At 43.1% G+C, this 17,041-nt stretch overlaps 1 protein-coding gene across 3 annotated transcripts in view; it reads left to right on the top strand.

Annotated features, from left to right (window-relative positions):
- The window catches only part of TRIM37 (tripartite motif containing 37), a 147,689-nt gene that overhangs the window by 59,008 nt on the left and 71,640 nt on the right, over nucleotides 1–17,041 (top strand). For all 3 annotated transcript variants that reach the window (XM_083173962.1, XM_083173963.1, XM_083173964.1), the window contains exons 9-11: nucleotides 198–322; nucleotides 1,495–1,545; nucleotides 14,630–14,711. In XM_083173962.1, the coding sequence (XP_083030088.1) occupies nucleotides 198–322; nucleotides 1,495–1,545; nucleotides 14,630–14,711 (258 nt within the window). The remainder of the gene's footprint in view (nucleotides 1–197; nucleotides 323–1,494; nucleotides 1,546–14,629; nucleotides 14,712–17,041) is intronic.

Below are 17,041 nucleotides of genomic sequence, written 5' to 3' on the forward strand. Positions count from 1 at the left end.
CTATTACTATGACTTTGTTATAGGCGCCTCTTCCCCTCTGTATGGTGCTGCACATTTTCTGCAGCTTCATATAGTGTGGAATAATAATTGTTGTCTTATCAACATAGATTGAGGTTACCTTGGGTCATGTGATGATTTTTTATGTTTAAAGTCATTGATAATCTGTAATTGTGTTTTTTTTTCCCCTCTGTTCACAGCTTCGATCTTGCAGTAAGAGTGAGCTTATCTCTAAGAGCCCAGAAATTCTAATGATGTTTCAGCAGGTCCACAGGAAGCCTATGGCTTCTTTTGTTACCACCCCTGTCCCACCAGATTTCACGAGGTACCAAACTGGAATAGTTCATATACTCCATTATTGTGGTCAGTCATGATTTTAGTAATGCACTCTAGTTATTTTCCTTCTAGAGCTTGGTTAGCTGTGGAAATGTTAAAAAACATTGAAACCGAATACTGGTTTTCCACATGCTTTTTCAGTGTTAGAAGAACACAATGACTTTTTGAATCTGTACTGCTAGGCAGCAATTTTCTTATTTTTCAGTAAGGATTTGCATGCTCCAAGACTCTAATGACACTTAGGAACCGTAAAGGTAGCTTTATTCCATGTGTAGGTAGGGGTACTTTCTTTTCCTTTACCTTGCCACGAACTTTCTTAAAGTATCATCATAACAATTATTGTAGATGTATTTCAAAATTGTTGGGTACGTCATCCTGACAGTCAGGATGCCGACAGCGCTATCCTCACTGTCAAAATACTGACACATTTTGGTAAGAACTGTAACATTTATTCTCCCTTCCCTCCGCCTAACCCAAACCCTACTTTTGTGCACTTTTTTGCAGTGCTCCCTAGCTCCTGACCTTTTATACTGTTTGTAGCTTCACACGTCCAACAAGCCTTGGCAGACGCACTTCATTCAGTTAATTACTTTTACGATTTGCTGGAACTTATAGTTGCACACTCACTTGACGAGTTCTATTATGATTTGCAAAATAGTCTTAAATATATCCCACCTTTTTTAAATAACACGTCTCAAAATTACATAAATCATTATTTTGTATGTTCTTTTGAGTGATATCCGAGGTTCCTCTGTGTAGTCATTGTTCCATAGTTTCACGTCAACGGCACTAAATGTGTTGGTCCAATCCTTATACATTTTGTATTTTTTTAGTTTTTAAATAAGTTTTCATTTGTAGTCTTAAACTGTGTGCTCATTATACCACATATTGACCAATCTGCACTACCATTGCGTAGCATCAGATAGTTCCTGGCAGCCCTATTGGATGGGGCGTACGTCCACTGAGACATGGTGTAACTTACATGCGTTGTTGTTACATTGCAAAATGTAATGCTACACATACAATGGATACAACGGATCATTTATTGTGTACGGTGGGCGCAATGTATTGATAAAATGCAACCGTGATTATTAAGATGCGTTTGTTGTCACTTTATTATTGTAAGTTCATGTATCTACATATCATTTTTTTCTGTTACAGTGAGCTAGTCCCTTCCTATGATTCAACTACATTTGTTTTGGAAAACTTCAGGTAATGTGTTTTAACTATTGTATTGTATTAATGTTTTATTAGCAAAATTTAAATTTCTAAGCGTGTAAGTGACTCTGTAGGGAATGGGATCATTCGTCAGACTGCATTTAGGTCTACAGTCATTAGGTCGACCCCACTAGGTCGACTGGCAGGAAGGTCGACCTGACTTAAGGTCGACATGGGCCAAGGTCGACATGACTTAAGGTCGAATTTGCATAAAGGTCGACATGAGGAAGGTCGACTGGTCATAAGGTCGACATGTGTTTTTCACTGTTTTTTTGATCCGAATGTCGACACAGTCGACATGGACACAGTTGGCAATGAGAATCGGACCCTCGCATCGCTCGCTATGCTTCGGGCACGGTGCCACGCTGCGCTCGGCACACTATTTTATTCTCCCACCACGCCCTAGTGGATGGTAGGGCATGAAATACCGCCTGTCGGCACATGTCGGCTCAAAAAACAGTGAAAAACCCATGTCGACCTTATGACCAGTCGACCTTCCTCATGTCGACCTTTATGCAAATTCGACCTTAAGTCATGTCGACCTTGGCCCATGTCGAACTTAAGTCAGGTCGACATTCCTGCCAGTCGACCTAGTGGGGTCGACCTAATGATTGTAGACCTAAGTTCATTCTAATAGATGACCGCATCCCCTCTGTAGCACATATTTAATTTTTTTGCAAACCTGTTCCTTGATTTAGAATAATGTGCATTTTGCTTAATGTATGGAATATTGCAGTATAGCTTACTGTGTTTTTGTACCAGGTAACATGTGGAATTGTAGGGAAAATTCATTTTTTGCTATACCAAAACTTGGAGATTTATACGACCATATGCCTCTGCACCAGTTGCCCATTGTATAGTCTTTTAGTCAAATAGTCTAGCAGATTAACCATTCAGTTGACTTAACTGAATCCGAAATAAATCTGAAATACATTGAATAGCTTCACAAATGATAAAAAAATGTATTCATCACATCAATACTAAAATATTCTCAAGCACGAATTAAGTAAATGTTAGTTTAATCCTTTTGAGTGCCAACATCTGAGAGATCTGCTTAAAATGCCAGGTGAGCACCTTTGTTATATAAATGCAAATAATAAATGTTGTGTAAAAAGAGATTATATTACAGATCCTTCTGATGAATAACAATGTTTTCTTTCCAATTTTCACACCTTATGTTGACAAATTCACTTGGTACTTCTTCCTGTGTACTTCTGTGCAATAGACTGAGCAAACCCTGGTGGATATGATTTGTCCACCATTGGTGCCCCATCAATTACAACCCCTTTAAGCTGCTCGTTTGCCACAGTCACCCACGTAACTTCCTTAAGAAAGTCACTCTGGCTGCCACATGTAGATAACACCTCCTTTTTTTTGCTATGAATTTGTCACCCTGAAGCCACCCATGGGTCACGGAAGCCTTCATATGCAACAGTGTACGCCTTTGCACACATTGGTTTATGTGTGCACAGTGAGGATGTCTCATGGGCTGCACATGAACATCTTGCTGATGATCACTCAAAAGGTCTGTTTTCTCAACTGCACTTAGCTCTGTATGAGGCCCTAAATCACTGTACATAGTTTATGGTAATATTAATGCTATGCATAACTCCTATGAAATCCAACTATGGCACTCCATTAATCTGTATATGGCAAGTACTCAAAGAGCCTACTGCATGCCAATATTTCAGGCTGTCCTCAACTTCTGTAGTGTCGATCGTCACAGAATAGTTACAGAATTAGATACACGATTTATATATGTGCACACACTTGGATAAAGCTACTAACAAGTGTATTTGTACACTTAGATGGGGGAAATATAGATATTTGTACTTACCAGTCAATCTGGTACACTGGTAATGTGGGATCCTTATTGCATATGAAGTGAGCAGCTTGGCACTCATTAGCAGCCTGTGCTAATTATGGTACAATATCGCTAGCTATTCCTTTGAATTGCCTGGAACTCCTGGACAACTATATAGTACATACACCTCAAATGATACAGCTCAGTGACCACATCCAGAAGCATGCTGATGATATAGTCTGTTTCATTTTCATCCATCCTGGTGACACAGCTCAACCATGGGATGTAGGAGGGTCCGAAGGAGCCAGGCACCTATGCTAAAGCTTTGAGAGAAACGGGCTCCTCCCTTCTGCATCCCAGCATTCCTCAGTTAATTTTAGGTGCCCACCGGAGTGGGTGCTATGCTGAAGGGCTGCTGCGGCAGCCAGGAGATAGAGTAGCTAGGGTGTTTGTTTTTTTATTCATATTACATCTTAGTTAGTGCAGGCACAGTGTGAGGCTTCCTGGGGAAGTTTCCTCACACTGACCGCGCAGCATGGGCTGACAGAAGTGCGTCCTGTCAGCTCTTTGTGTGCAGAGAGACTCTTTTCTGGGGAGGGGGGGGGGAAATTCCACCCCTGGTGACCACAGAGGGTCATACAGCAGACAGATAAGTACACTGATATATATTGGCTTAGTACAAACGCCTGACTTAGTGCACTCTGATTTAATCATGACAGAAAGGTGTCCTTCTGCTATGTTGGGGGAGGGAGTGTCGGCCATGTTAATAAACTGCAAATTTTGCGGGCTTAAATTAACACCTGAACAGATGGACCATGGGGATATTTGTCCTGTATGTGAGTCTGTGCCCAGTGGAGCACAAGCCCAGAGGGCTGAGCAACCAGAGCCTGCGTGGACATCTGCTCTGGGAAAAATCTGTGACTGGCAGAGAGATGATTTATTGATCTCCCAGGCCTTTGTCTTCCTTTCAACATTCTGTTGGCTCCATTCCTCCCTCACAGGGGGACCCTGCATTTTTACAGGTAATGCAGGACACTGCTCAGGGTATACACAAGTTTAATGCCTTTATGGAGCAGTTTACTAAGGATTTTGAGGTTTCTCCCAGGCATCCTTTTTCCACCCCTCCTATCCCAAATGTAGATTCAGGGGAGGAGGAAGGAGAGTGTGTGGCAGACATTTCATGGGACCCAAGGGAAGAGATGGAAGAATCTGTTGTCCCTGGTATTGAAGATTTAATTTTGGCTGTAAAACAATCTTTACATTTTGTCTGTGGCTCCACAGCAGGGAGTGTTCAAAAGGCAGCGCAGAGATGCAGTCACATTTCCTTCAGATGAAGGCATGCAGGAATTGCTGGGAGGGGCGTGGAAAATGCCTGTTAAGAGACTCCTTATGCCTAAAAGGTTTTTGAGCCTGTACCCCATGACTGAAGAACATGTTAAGTTGTGGGAAAAGGTCCCACTGGTAGATGCCTCGGTTGCTAGGCTGTCTTAGGTAACTGCTTTGTCTGTGCAAGGGGGTGCTGCTTTTAAGGACCCTGTTGATAAAAAGTTAGAGGGTTGTTTGAAAGCTGTCTTTGAAGGTGTTGGTTTTATGCTTAGGCCCATTATTGCGTCAGCATGGGTTTCCAAGGCCATGATGGGGTGGGCAAATAACCCGTATGCTTTACTGCAGCCAGATTCAGAAGCCTTTGCCTCAGCTGAAAAGATGAAGGTGGCAGCGGAATACACGTGTGAGGCTGGTGAAGAGGGAGTCAAAATGGCTTCAAAGGTGTCGGCCATTTCAGTGACCGCAAGGAGAGCCTTGTGACTAAAAGCATGGGATACCGACAATGAATCCAAGAAGTCCTACGACAGCAGCCAAACAGGGTTCCTCCAGGTTTGCTGCTTGTTTTTCGTTCATCCTTTTGGCCCTCCTTTAGAGAGGAAGATTTGTTGCTGGGAAAGGAAAAGCTCCCAAATCCCATTTTGATGCCTTTTGCAAAAAAGCAGGCTTCCAAGGGTGAGGAGAAGCCCTCTGCATGACACACTGGAGGCTCCCCAGTCTGTGATCAGAAGGGGGGGGGGTGTCACCTCTTGAAGTACCGGGATGCTTGGCCCTTATCAGGCCAGTATCCTTTGGTTCTCAATGTGGTTTCCCAGGGTTACAGGATCAAGCTGAATGGCGTTCCTCCGAAGAGGTTTCTACCTACACCTTTACCCAGGGAGGCACACCTAAGAAAGGTCTCTCTTGGAAAAGGGCGTGGTGGTTCCGGTACCGTGGGAGGAAAGGAAGAAAGGGTTTTACTCCATACTTTTTTTAGTGCCCAAACCGGACAACTCATTCAGACCAATTCTAAACTTGAAGTCTCTGAACCTCCACTTATGGTGGATCATTTCAGAATGAAATCCTTGAGAACAGTTCTCCGTAGCCTGGAGCCGGGGGAATTCCTAGCATCTATGCAGGGGCGGATCCAGGATAAAATGACAGAGGGGGCACCATGATGAAAGAGGGTTTAGGTGGGGGAGGGCCAGTGTTAGTGGTGCCAGTGGAAATGCTAAGAGAGCGGCAGAGAGAGGGTGGCAATGGGATTAAAAATAGGCTCTGGCTTTTAAAGTACAGTCCCACCATGGCAACAAAAGTGAAGGATGTAGTTGTGCACACGCCGAAGGTGCGCTCTGGAAAAGGGGGTGTGGCCACTCAACAGGGGGCATGTCCTTGAGTGTAGTGTACAACACCATATACAACTTCTACACATTATGCAACAAAATACTAGACCCCATTATACTTGCCCCTTACACATGATGCCAAATGGAATGAGCCAAAATTCAAACAATGCCACATTGAATGTGTCAAAATTCACATAATGCCACACGGATTGAGCCAAAATTTACATAATAACACACGGATTGAGCCAAAATTCACATAATGCCAAATGGATTGAGCCAAAATTCACATAATGCCAAATGGATTGAGCCAAAATTCACATAATGCCAAATGGATTGAGCCAAAATTCACATAATGCCACACGGATTGAGCCAAATTCATAAAATGCCACATGGATTGAGCCAAAATTCACATAATGCCACATGGATTGAGCCAAATTCATAAGATGCCACATGGATTGAGCCAAAATTCACATAATGCCACATGGATTGAGCCAAAATTCACATAATGCCACATAGATTGAGCCAAAATTCACACAATGCCACATGGATTGAGCCAAAATTCACATAATGCCACATGGATTGAGCCAGAATTCACATAATGCCACACAGATTAAGACAAAATTCACAATACGCTTCATAAACAGGGACATTGTCCACCAAAGGCGCGCATTAAACATTTACACCATAATGTCCATTGCACGTTAAGTTACACGGCATGATGTCCATTATGTATTATGCCAAACACCATAATGCCTATTAAAAATTATGCTACATACAGTAAGTGCTGCTTATCTACATGCTCATTGCCAAGGGTTCCATGCTCATTGCCAGAGGTTCCATGCTCGTTGCCATGTGGGATTACATGCTCGTGGTAAATGGGGGACAGCCACCGCCAGGCAGAAGTGATAGCCACTGACAGTGGCAGAGCCTGGCTGTATTCCGAGCACTGCAGGTCCCAGCTATTTGAAATAATACCCATTTCACACCAAAAAATGCGTTCCCAGGTTGGCCCCTTTTACACCAGCCTAGTCCCTGCATTTTCTGGTGTGAGGGGGAGAGAAAACCACCCCTCCCCCCCCCCCCCCCCTTTAACCAGTTATCTCATTTAACCGGCTATATCTTCGGAACTAACTGACCCATTTACATGAGACAAGTATCATATTGAAGAACTTTTGAGTGGGCTTTGAATGATTTTGGTCCAGTGAAACTGGAACGTTTGGTTCCAGAGTAATCTGCCCTCAAAGAACATGAACAGCCATGAAATTACATTTCAAAAATAAAAAAATCGATTTACATGCTATATCTCTGGAACAGATTGACCGATATGGACCATCCTGGTATCATATTGAAGGCCCAGCGATTTGGAATTGAATGACTTCAACCACAAGCTTGTGTGATGCCAGGGGGGGAACTGGCAGCCGTCGGAACCGGGTGGGGGTCGGAATTGACGGGTCCCATATTATCCTATGGGGAAAAAAATGTTACAGCTTTGCCAGGTGATATCTCCGGTTCCCGGGGGGCTAGAGACATGGGGCTGGGCTCATTGGAAAGCTCTGGACCTCATCTACAAAATGAATGACAGGGGGGGGGCACGTGCCCGGGTGCCCCCCCCTGAATCCGCCACTGCATCTATGGATATTCAAGACTCATATTTGCACGTTCCTATAAGTGTAGAACATCAGTATTTACTTAGTTTCGCAATAGGCGACTTGCATCTGCAATTTCTGGCTCTACCCTTTGGGCTGGATACAGCTCCAAGGGGGTTCACGAAGATTATGGCAGTCATGGCAGCAGCTCTCAGACTTCGGGGGATTGTAATCATCCCGTATTTGGACGACCTGTTGTTCAAAGCAGAGTCAGCAGAGAAACTGCAGCAAAATCTGTCAGAGGCTATTCAATTTTTGAAGGGCCATGGGGGGATTTTAAATCTACCAAAGTCCCAGCTGTGCCCCACTCAGAGGCTTCAGTTTTTGGGAGTCATACTGGATACACATCTTTATTGTGTATTTCTTCCAGAATTAAAGGCCAGGTACATCTGTCAAAGAGTCTGGATCATTCTGAGGTCACCCGGCCTGTCAGTGTGGCATTCCCTGAAATTACTGGGCAAGATGGTGGCGACTTTCGAGACTCTTCAGTTTGCCAGATTCCGTTCACAGCAGTTTCAATGGAACATCTTGGTATGTTGGTCAGGGAATCCCAAGACCATGAAAACAGAGAAGGTTCTCTTAACCTCAGAAACGAGGAATTCCTTACTGTGGTAGACAGAAGTTGTATCTCTCCAGTTGGGTCGTTCACTCTAGTCGCAGTGGCCCTGGACTTGAGATTGCAGGGCCTATGGTCCAGGGAATAATTGTCCTTGCCGATCAATGTACTGGAACTGTGGGCAGTCTGAAAGACGCTGTTGCAGGCGGAAGAGATTCTGCGGGGATCTCCCATTCGGATCCAGTCAGACAATGCCATGACTGTGGCATATCTGAATCACCAAGGGGGCACTCGCAACAAGATGGCGATGATGGAAGTGTCTCATATATTCGAGTGGGCAGAGGCCAATGTTCCGGCCTTATCTGCTGTTTTCATTCCGGGAATTCGGAATGTGGAAGCAGATTTCCTAAGCAGAAAGGAGCTTCTGGAAGGAGAATGGGCATTACCTCCACAAGTGTTTCAGGAGATTGTAGCTCTTTGGGGACTCTCAGAAGTGAAGCTGATGGCTTCCCGGCACAATTGTCGAGTGCCCAGGTTCTGTGCGAGGACCAGGTATCCGTTGCCTTTTGTGGATGCCATGACAGTACCTTGGAATTTCAGGTTGGCATATGTCTTACCGCCATTTCCCATGCTTGCCCAGGTTCTGAAGAGGGTGAGGACGCAAAGAGTATGCGTCATGCTGATAGCGCCGGATTGGCCAAGGAGATCCAACATTCTGAGGTCATCAACAGCGTTGTGGCGTCTTCCTCTTCGGCCAGACCTGCTCAGACAGGGTCCCTTCTTACATCAGGACCTAGTTCGGCTAAATTTGATGGCCTGGCTCTTGAAACCTCTGTCTTAAAGAAGAACGGTTTCTCAGAGGCTATTATGCGTACCATGATTAATGCAAGGAAACCGGTTTCTGCAGCAAACTATTATAGGGTTTGGAAAATATACATTAGATGTTGTGAATGGCAGAAAGTTCACACGTCTAGGTTGAAAGTTTTCTAGACTTATAGAATTTTACAGGATGGATTCTCCTCAGGCTTAAGCCTTCAATCTTTGAGAGAGTTCAATTGTCGGCCTTGTCTATCTTTGTTCAAAAGAAGGTAGCTTTGTTACTGGAGGTACAGACCTTTTTCCAAGGAGTTACTCGGCTGAAGCCTCCTTATAAGCAACTAGTGGTGCAATGGGACTTGTCCTTGGTGTTATCAGTTCTTCAGAAACCTCCATTTGAACCATTGAGGTCGGCTGACTTGAGGTTTTGTTACTTGGAAATTTACCTTATGTTGGCAATCGCCTCTGCAAGGTGTGTTTCTGAGTTAGGGGCACTATCTTGTAGGTATCTGTTTTTTATATTTCATGATGATGGGGCTGTGCTGCGAACCGTGCCTAAGTTTTTACCTAAGGTTCTTTCTTCCTTTCATTTAAACCAAGAAATTATTTTTCCGATGTTCAGTCCTCCTGAGGAGGTCAGAAATAGGGACAGACTAAAGAATTTGGATGTGGTTGGCGCTTTGCTCATTTATGTGGACAGTGAAAGAGCTCTGTAAAACTAATTTACTATTGGTCTTGTATGATGTACACAAAAGGGGCTGGCTTGCTTCTAAGCAGAACATTGCTTGTTGGTTAAGGTCTGTAATTGCTTTTGCTTATACCAAAGTTGGCATACCAGTCTCCTCCAGAATTAATGCTCATACCACCAGGTCTGTAGAGCAAGTGTCGGTCCATCGGTCAGAGCAAGTATGCAGGGCTGCCACTTGGTCCTCTTTTCATACATTTACCAAATTTTTCAGGTTCCATGAGTTCGCGTCAGAGGATGCTTCATTTGGGCAAGCAGTGATGAGAACTGCAAACCTGAGTGTACTTTCCCAAAGGACCAGCTCTTGAACGTCCCATGGTTGAGCTGTGTCACCAGGATGGATAAAAGAGAAAATGAGGTTTTTGTAAGAACTTACCTTTCTAATCACTTTCTCTGATTCCATCCTGGTGACACAGTGATCCCTCCCTTACGCTCAGTAAGTAATGCATTTTCATGTGTTGTCATGTTATAATAGTTAAGTTTACTTGATTATGCATATTAATATGTTCAGGTGTTGTATTGAGTTAATGTATCCTAGTGTTCTCTGGAAGTTGAACTGAGGAATGCTGGGATGCAGAAGGGAGGAGCCTGCCTCTCTCAAAGCTTTAGCATAGGTGCCTGGCTCCTTCGGGCCCTCCTACATCTGAATGGAATCAGAGAAAGGGATTCGAACGGTAAGTTCTTACAAAAATCCCCTTATTTTATTGCATGTAAAGATGACAGGGGGTCAATAACGATATAGTGCGTACATATTAGCCTGTATGTACAAAAATATCGTTAACTATTTTATCATGCATATTAACGATAATCTGATAGGTGTACTAACCTTTATCGGCTTTTCTTTATCATATACTTTGCACAGTCGCTGCCAAAATCATTTGTATGACTGACTGTTCAAAGCTTGCATCCCAAGATGCAAACCTATAACATTTAATAGAGTTAACAAAAATAATCATTGTTGCTGCTGTACACATCTATTTCTCTCAACAGAAGTTCTATACCTTACTGCAGGGTGGGGAATATTTTACCCTACAGCTATTGTTGAACTGCACATCCCAGCATGCCCTGCAACAGTTTTAGCATGGCCCAATAGCAAAGCTGTAGAAATTGTAAAACAGCTGGAGGGCCAAAGGTTCCCCACCCCTTCCTTACTTCCTTCAGAGCTTCCAATGGTTGAGTGGAATGAGCTCTGGACCTGGCTTTCATGCTAATATGTATAACACTGCCAAACTACTGCTGTAATCTACCTAATAATTGTCTGCTTTAGACACTGACCAGTCCATCTACTGCCAAATGACTGCTGTAATCCATCTAATAATTACCTGCTTTAGAAGCTGGCCGAGCAGTGTCTGCCAAATGACTCTTGTAATCCATATTAGGATTTTCTGCTTTAGAAGCCGGCAAATCCAGAATTTCTATAACTTACTAGGTAAAGAAACTTACCAACTCTTGAGGGAGCCCTCTATGATGAGTAGCTGGAACAATTATTTCCTGGTTACATGGATCTTGGAAATGACCATTTGCTGGAATGAAGTTTTTATTTCTCAAAGCCCCATGGAATAAGAATAAAAGGGAATTGCATGTGTGTGCCTCTATTTCCAACTTGCTGACAATATGATTATAGAAATCGCCTTCTAAAGCTGGCCATACGCTTATACGATTGGGGCCCTTTCATCCGATTTCAACAAATCTGGTGAAAAGTTGTAGGTGTCTAACTTCCAAATAATAAATCTCTTACCTGCAAGAATATGTAATTAACCATGCTAATTCCACTAGTAACTGGAGGGGATAATGCAGGTTCCTAATGTTTCCCATTCTTGCAGATGCTAACTGCAGTAGATTTGTCATCCACCGCCACAGAAGGTAGCACTTTAGCTGTGTAATACAATAAAAGAAACTAAGTACAGATAAGGAATGCTCAGACAATACACAGAATGTGTACCTAATGCAGCATTATCAGGGACAATCGCTAGTGATCTATATATGTAGATATAATATATGTATATAGATAGACAGGAGGAGCGCTCCATAGTGCGTAAATGTAGTTTACTGTATACAGGTAAAGCGATTCAATGCTCGTACCCCGATTTAAAAACTCAGTGGGCTGGTTACCAGAAGAATCAACATTGATAAGCCAGGCAATCTTCTACCACCATCCGGGGCACTGCTGAGGATCACGAAGTGAAATGCATGCTCAATCAGATTTAGGACAGGGGATTGACTTGGCCATTGTATAACATCCACTTATGTTCCTTTAAATGCTTTGGTTGCTTTTGTAGTATGCTTCGGGTCATTGTCCATCTGCACTTTGAAGCGCCGTCCAATGAGTTGTGAAGCATTTGACTGAATATGAGCAGATAATATTGCCCATAACACTTCAGAATTCATCCTGCTGCTTTTGTCACATTATTAATAAAATCAAGGGAACCAGTTCCATTGGCAGCCATACATGCCCACTACCACCACCATGCTTCATTGATGAGGTGGTATTTTTTTGGATCACAAGGAGTTCCTTTCCTTTTTCTTCTCTTCCCATCACTCTGGTACAAGTTGGTCTTTGTCTCATCTGGCCATAGTATGTTGTTCCAGAACTGTAAAGTCTTTTTTTAGATGTTTGGCAAACTCTAATCTGGTCTTCCTGTTTTTGGGGCTCACCAATGTTCTAAATCTTGGGATGAAGCCTCTATAGTGTTCTCTTGATTGTTGATTTTGAACACATACATTTACACCTACCTCCTGGAGAGGGTTCTTGATCTGTCCAACTGTTGTGAATGGGTTTTTCTTCACCAGGGAAGTAATTCTTCTGTCATCCACCAACGTTATTTTCTATGGTCTTCAGGGTCTTTTGGTGTTGCTGAGCTCACCAGTGCGTTTTTTAACAATATTCCGAACAGTTGATTTGGCCACAATTTATGTTTTTGCTATATGTTTGATGAGTTTGTTTTGATCCGTTCAGCCTGGCTTGCTTCACTGATAGTGACAGCTCTTCCGATCTCATATTGAGGGTCGACAGCAACAGATTTCAAATGCAAATGTCACACCTAGAATCAACTGCAGACCTTTTACCTGCTTAATTGATGAAATAATGAGGGAATAGCCCACACCTGTCCATGAAATAGCCTTTGAATCAATTGTCCCATTTACTTTTGGTCCCTTAAAAAGTAGGAGGCACATATAGAAAACTTTGTAATTCCTACACTGTTCACCTGACTTGGACGTAAATGCCCTCAAATTAAAGCTGATTTGATTCATTTTAAATCCATTGTAGTGGTAGAGCCCAAAATATGAGAATTGTGTCGATGTTCCAATATTTATGGATCTGACTGTGTGTGTGTGTGTGTGTGTATATATATATATATATGTGTGTGTGTGTGTGTGTGTGTGTATATACAAAAAATGGCCTCCGTTATGTGCTATAGCTCCAAGCAGCCCCTCTGATAAGACGCTCCTGTTAGTGAGAGACAGAGGAACAATGTGGAAAGAAGGGGATTTTATCGGAGTGTGCTATCACCCAACACAGCAAGAATATATTGTCATTTAAAAGATGATATAATCATCCAATCCTTGTATAAAATGAGACGTAGACTCCGTTCAGGACAATAGTCTTTTTATTCAAAGCAACCCAGCACGTTTCGTCAAAATGACTTCATCAGGGGTATAACTCAAGAGACCTTAAAGCGAGGTCTATACAGCAGAGAATGTTCTATATATAGTTTTATGCTTTTTAATCAAACAATAGCCTCTATAAAGGTGGAAATTTGTGGATTTATGCCTTGAAGTAGCGATTGTGCGCTGCTTAGCGAGAGAGTTAACACCGCAAGTGGGTCACTGTTCGCTAAAGACATCAGCTGTGACAACAGTACCTGCCCCAAGCAGGCGGTTTTATGGGGATTCCCATAAAAACGGTGGGAGTTTCCCTGCACACCCCCAGCCCTCCTCCCCCACAGCCAACAACCCGGGCAGTGTGTAACTCGTCAAAGCCGTTTGTTGCCTGGGTTTGCAAATGTGAAGAAATGCACACGCGCAAACCCCGGCCATCGGGGCTGGGGCCAAATTCAGGACACAACGTGCAATGTTGAATCGGCCTTAAAGTTCATTACATACAGTATGAAGACTGTCCTTTTTTTTTTTTTTTTTTTTTTTTAGCATGTCTTGTCTAATAGAATCAATTAAGTATTTGTATTATATATGGTATGGAATGCAAAGTGTGACAACACTTAACACGTGTTTGGTGCTGCCTTTCTTACTGTAAGCAATGTCATTTTCCTACCAGCTAAAGCTGCCCATACACGGCCTGATACGGGCATGCGTTGTGGGCTTAAATAGCACAGATCACATCACATTGCATTGCATGTGAATGCGTTGTGCATGCAATGCGATGAGAACTAAGTACAAAAAGTATGAGCAAGCACATACTTTTTGTACTGTGGGATGAGGTGCAGCGGGAGCGCTCACCTCAAAGCAAGGAATGCACAGCCCGGCATCGGGCCGTGTATTTGCAGCTTTAGAGCTACATTAGTCATTAGAGCTGGGGTAGCCAGCCCTAGTCCTCGAGAGCTACCAACAGTGCATGTTTTGCAGGTCTCCTCACAGAATCACAAGTGAGCTAATTGGCTCCATCTGTGTATCTTTTAAAATGTGTCAGTGATTGAGTGCAACTGCAGCAGCTAGGTTGTCTGGAAAATGTGAACTGTAGCTCTCGAGGGCTAGGGTTGGCTACCACTGCATTAGAGTAACCTGCAATCTCTAGCTGGTAAACTGAAATTTTTGTTTTCAATGAATTTTCTAGATTTCAAAATGTGTTCGCTGTAGCACAAGGGATTGGTGGCAATTCTGTAACTCTTCCTATTTTTTTTAAATCTTCAGCACTTTACGTCAGCGAGCAGACCCTGTGTACAGTCCGCCTTTACAAGTATCAGGACTCTGTTGGAGATTAAAGGTGTACCCTGTAAGTTACCTCATTGTGATTAATTGTAGCAGACAGATTGCACATTCATTTTTAAGAACCACCAACTAGCAATACATATTACATCACTGATGTAATCACTGATGATTTTATTAGTTTCCCAGATTACTCTTATACCCACCACATAGAGGGCCTTATTTTGGTTCATTCTTTCTGACAAAATCCTTCTTAGATGGGCAAAACCATGTGCACTGCAGGTGGGGCAGATGTAACATGTGCAGAGAGAATTAGATTTGGGTGGGGTTTTACTTCAAAGTGAGATCTATATTGCAGTGTAAAAATAAAGCAGTCAGTATTTTCCCTGCACAGAAACAAAATTACTCACCCAAATCTAATTCTCTCTGCACATGTTACATCTGCCCCCCCTGCAGTGCACATGGTTTTGTCCATCTAAGAAGGATTTTGTCAGAAAGAATGAACCAAAATAAGGCCCACTATGTGTACACTTTTCACCAAGTAGCCCATCAGTGGGGAATTAATTCGCCACTACCATTTTTTTGTATTCCGATTTATTTTTAGCATACACAATAAAAGGAACCTGCTGCATTAGTATTACTTCTCCCATTTTTGGTTTTTAAATGTTGTTTGTAAAGCTGGCTAAACTGCAGAATTGCAGCTGATAATTGCAATTACTGTCCAATCACACGAACAGCCCTTTATTAATTCCAGAAGGGATCCATTTGCTTAGCTTGTGGGGCTGATGGCTGAATATAGTTTTTTCTTTGGTCACAACCATTTGGTAACCTTCGGTACACCATATTGTACAGAAGCTGTGTGTGGTCATTTACTTTACCACTAATGGGCTAATTTAGTAAAATCAGTTAAAATGTATGTTTAAGGTACAGGTTGAGTATCCCTTATCCGAAATGCTTGGGACCACAAGCATTTTAGAGAAGGGATTTTTGCGGATTTTGTAATACAGTATATATATATTTTTCATACTTACGTGGTCCCCTGTTGGTTCCCTGATGGTCCTCCGATGTCCATGGTGTACCCTGGCGGCCTTCAGCATCCTCTTCAGCGGCATCTCCGGTCCCAGGGGTACATTGCGATGCACCCCTGATACCGGAGATGCCACTGAAGAGGAAGTCAAAGGGCGCTGTGAACACCAGGGGACAAGGTAAGTATGAAAAAAAGGGGCATCAATGGAGGGGCCCACCAGCCACCCAAGGGCCAGAGCTGAAGCCCAGGGCTATCCCTGACATCTGGGTCGTTGGGGCCGGATTGATAGTTTTTAAATGTAGAATTTAATATTCGGTCTGGCTGTGGAACTAAAATTCCCAGCAAGCCTCCCCTGCATGCTGGTACTTGTAAAACCACAGGTATCAGCATGTGGGGCATTAAAGGACCTGCTGAAATAAAAATGCTGACAAGCACACTGTGAAAGTAAAATTTCATTAGAATACATGCCACACACACTTGCCTATTTTGACACATGATCAATTCTCTTGTCCAGTAATATCCAATAAGGATACAAACCATTTAAAACCTTTGTAGATCAGTCCTCTTTGGTCCAAAGTAGGCATCCAGTGGTTAAAAAAAAAAAAACACAGTACCCTTACCCCTTGGACTGGGGAGCAGCATGTGGGTTACAAATGCTGCTCCTCCATGCAAATGATGGGGATTCCACTGACTTCTTCAATGGGTGTCCCTTCAGCCAATCACCTGCAAGGTCCATGAGAGCTTGGCCCAGAGATTGGTTGAAAATAACATTGACTCCTATGGTGGGAACCAGTGCTTCAGCCAGACCGGAAACTTAATAAAATGAAACCTCAAAGTTAATAGTGGTCAGCTTTGTGGTTTCCTTCAATTAAGTTTGCAGCCAGTCAGGCTGAAGTGCCAGTTAACGTCATAGGAGTCCATGTTTTTTTTATGTGATTGACTTCTATAGGATGCGACCAGCCAATCCCCAGACAGAAAAGATGAAGCAAAGGTTACAAATCAGAAAAACGATAAATTAAAAAATAAAGAATAGAATGTAAAATGGGGGTTGTGGCCGAACTGCGAGAGAGGACAGTTGCACTTTAGTGCTTCTGCATCTTCTCTCTAAAATTGTCCTTCACTATGGCTTGACAAACAGATCTGGCCATCTTCCTCCTATACAGCGGGGTTTGTGTGCTGTGGAGCCGGGGGAAGGGAAAACTCTTATCTGCGGGTTGCAGCCTACAACTTGGAAGAAGCCATGGCCTCAATTTATGCCTGGTGTCCGTCGGTCAGGCTCCATACGTGATTTGTGGTGGCTGACTTCATCTGGAGCTGCTCCCAGGCTGTGTCCTGCACGGGGAGGTAAGCAGCCATCCTCCCTTCCTTCC

This window comes from Crinia signifera, chromosome 2 (assembly GCF_055691185.1).
Source record: "Crinia signifera chromosome 2, ASM5569118v1, whole genome shotgun sequence".
NCBI classification, from domain to species: Eukaryota; Metazoa; Chordata; class Amphibia; order Anura; family Myobatrachidae; genus Crinia; species Crinia signifera.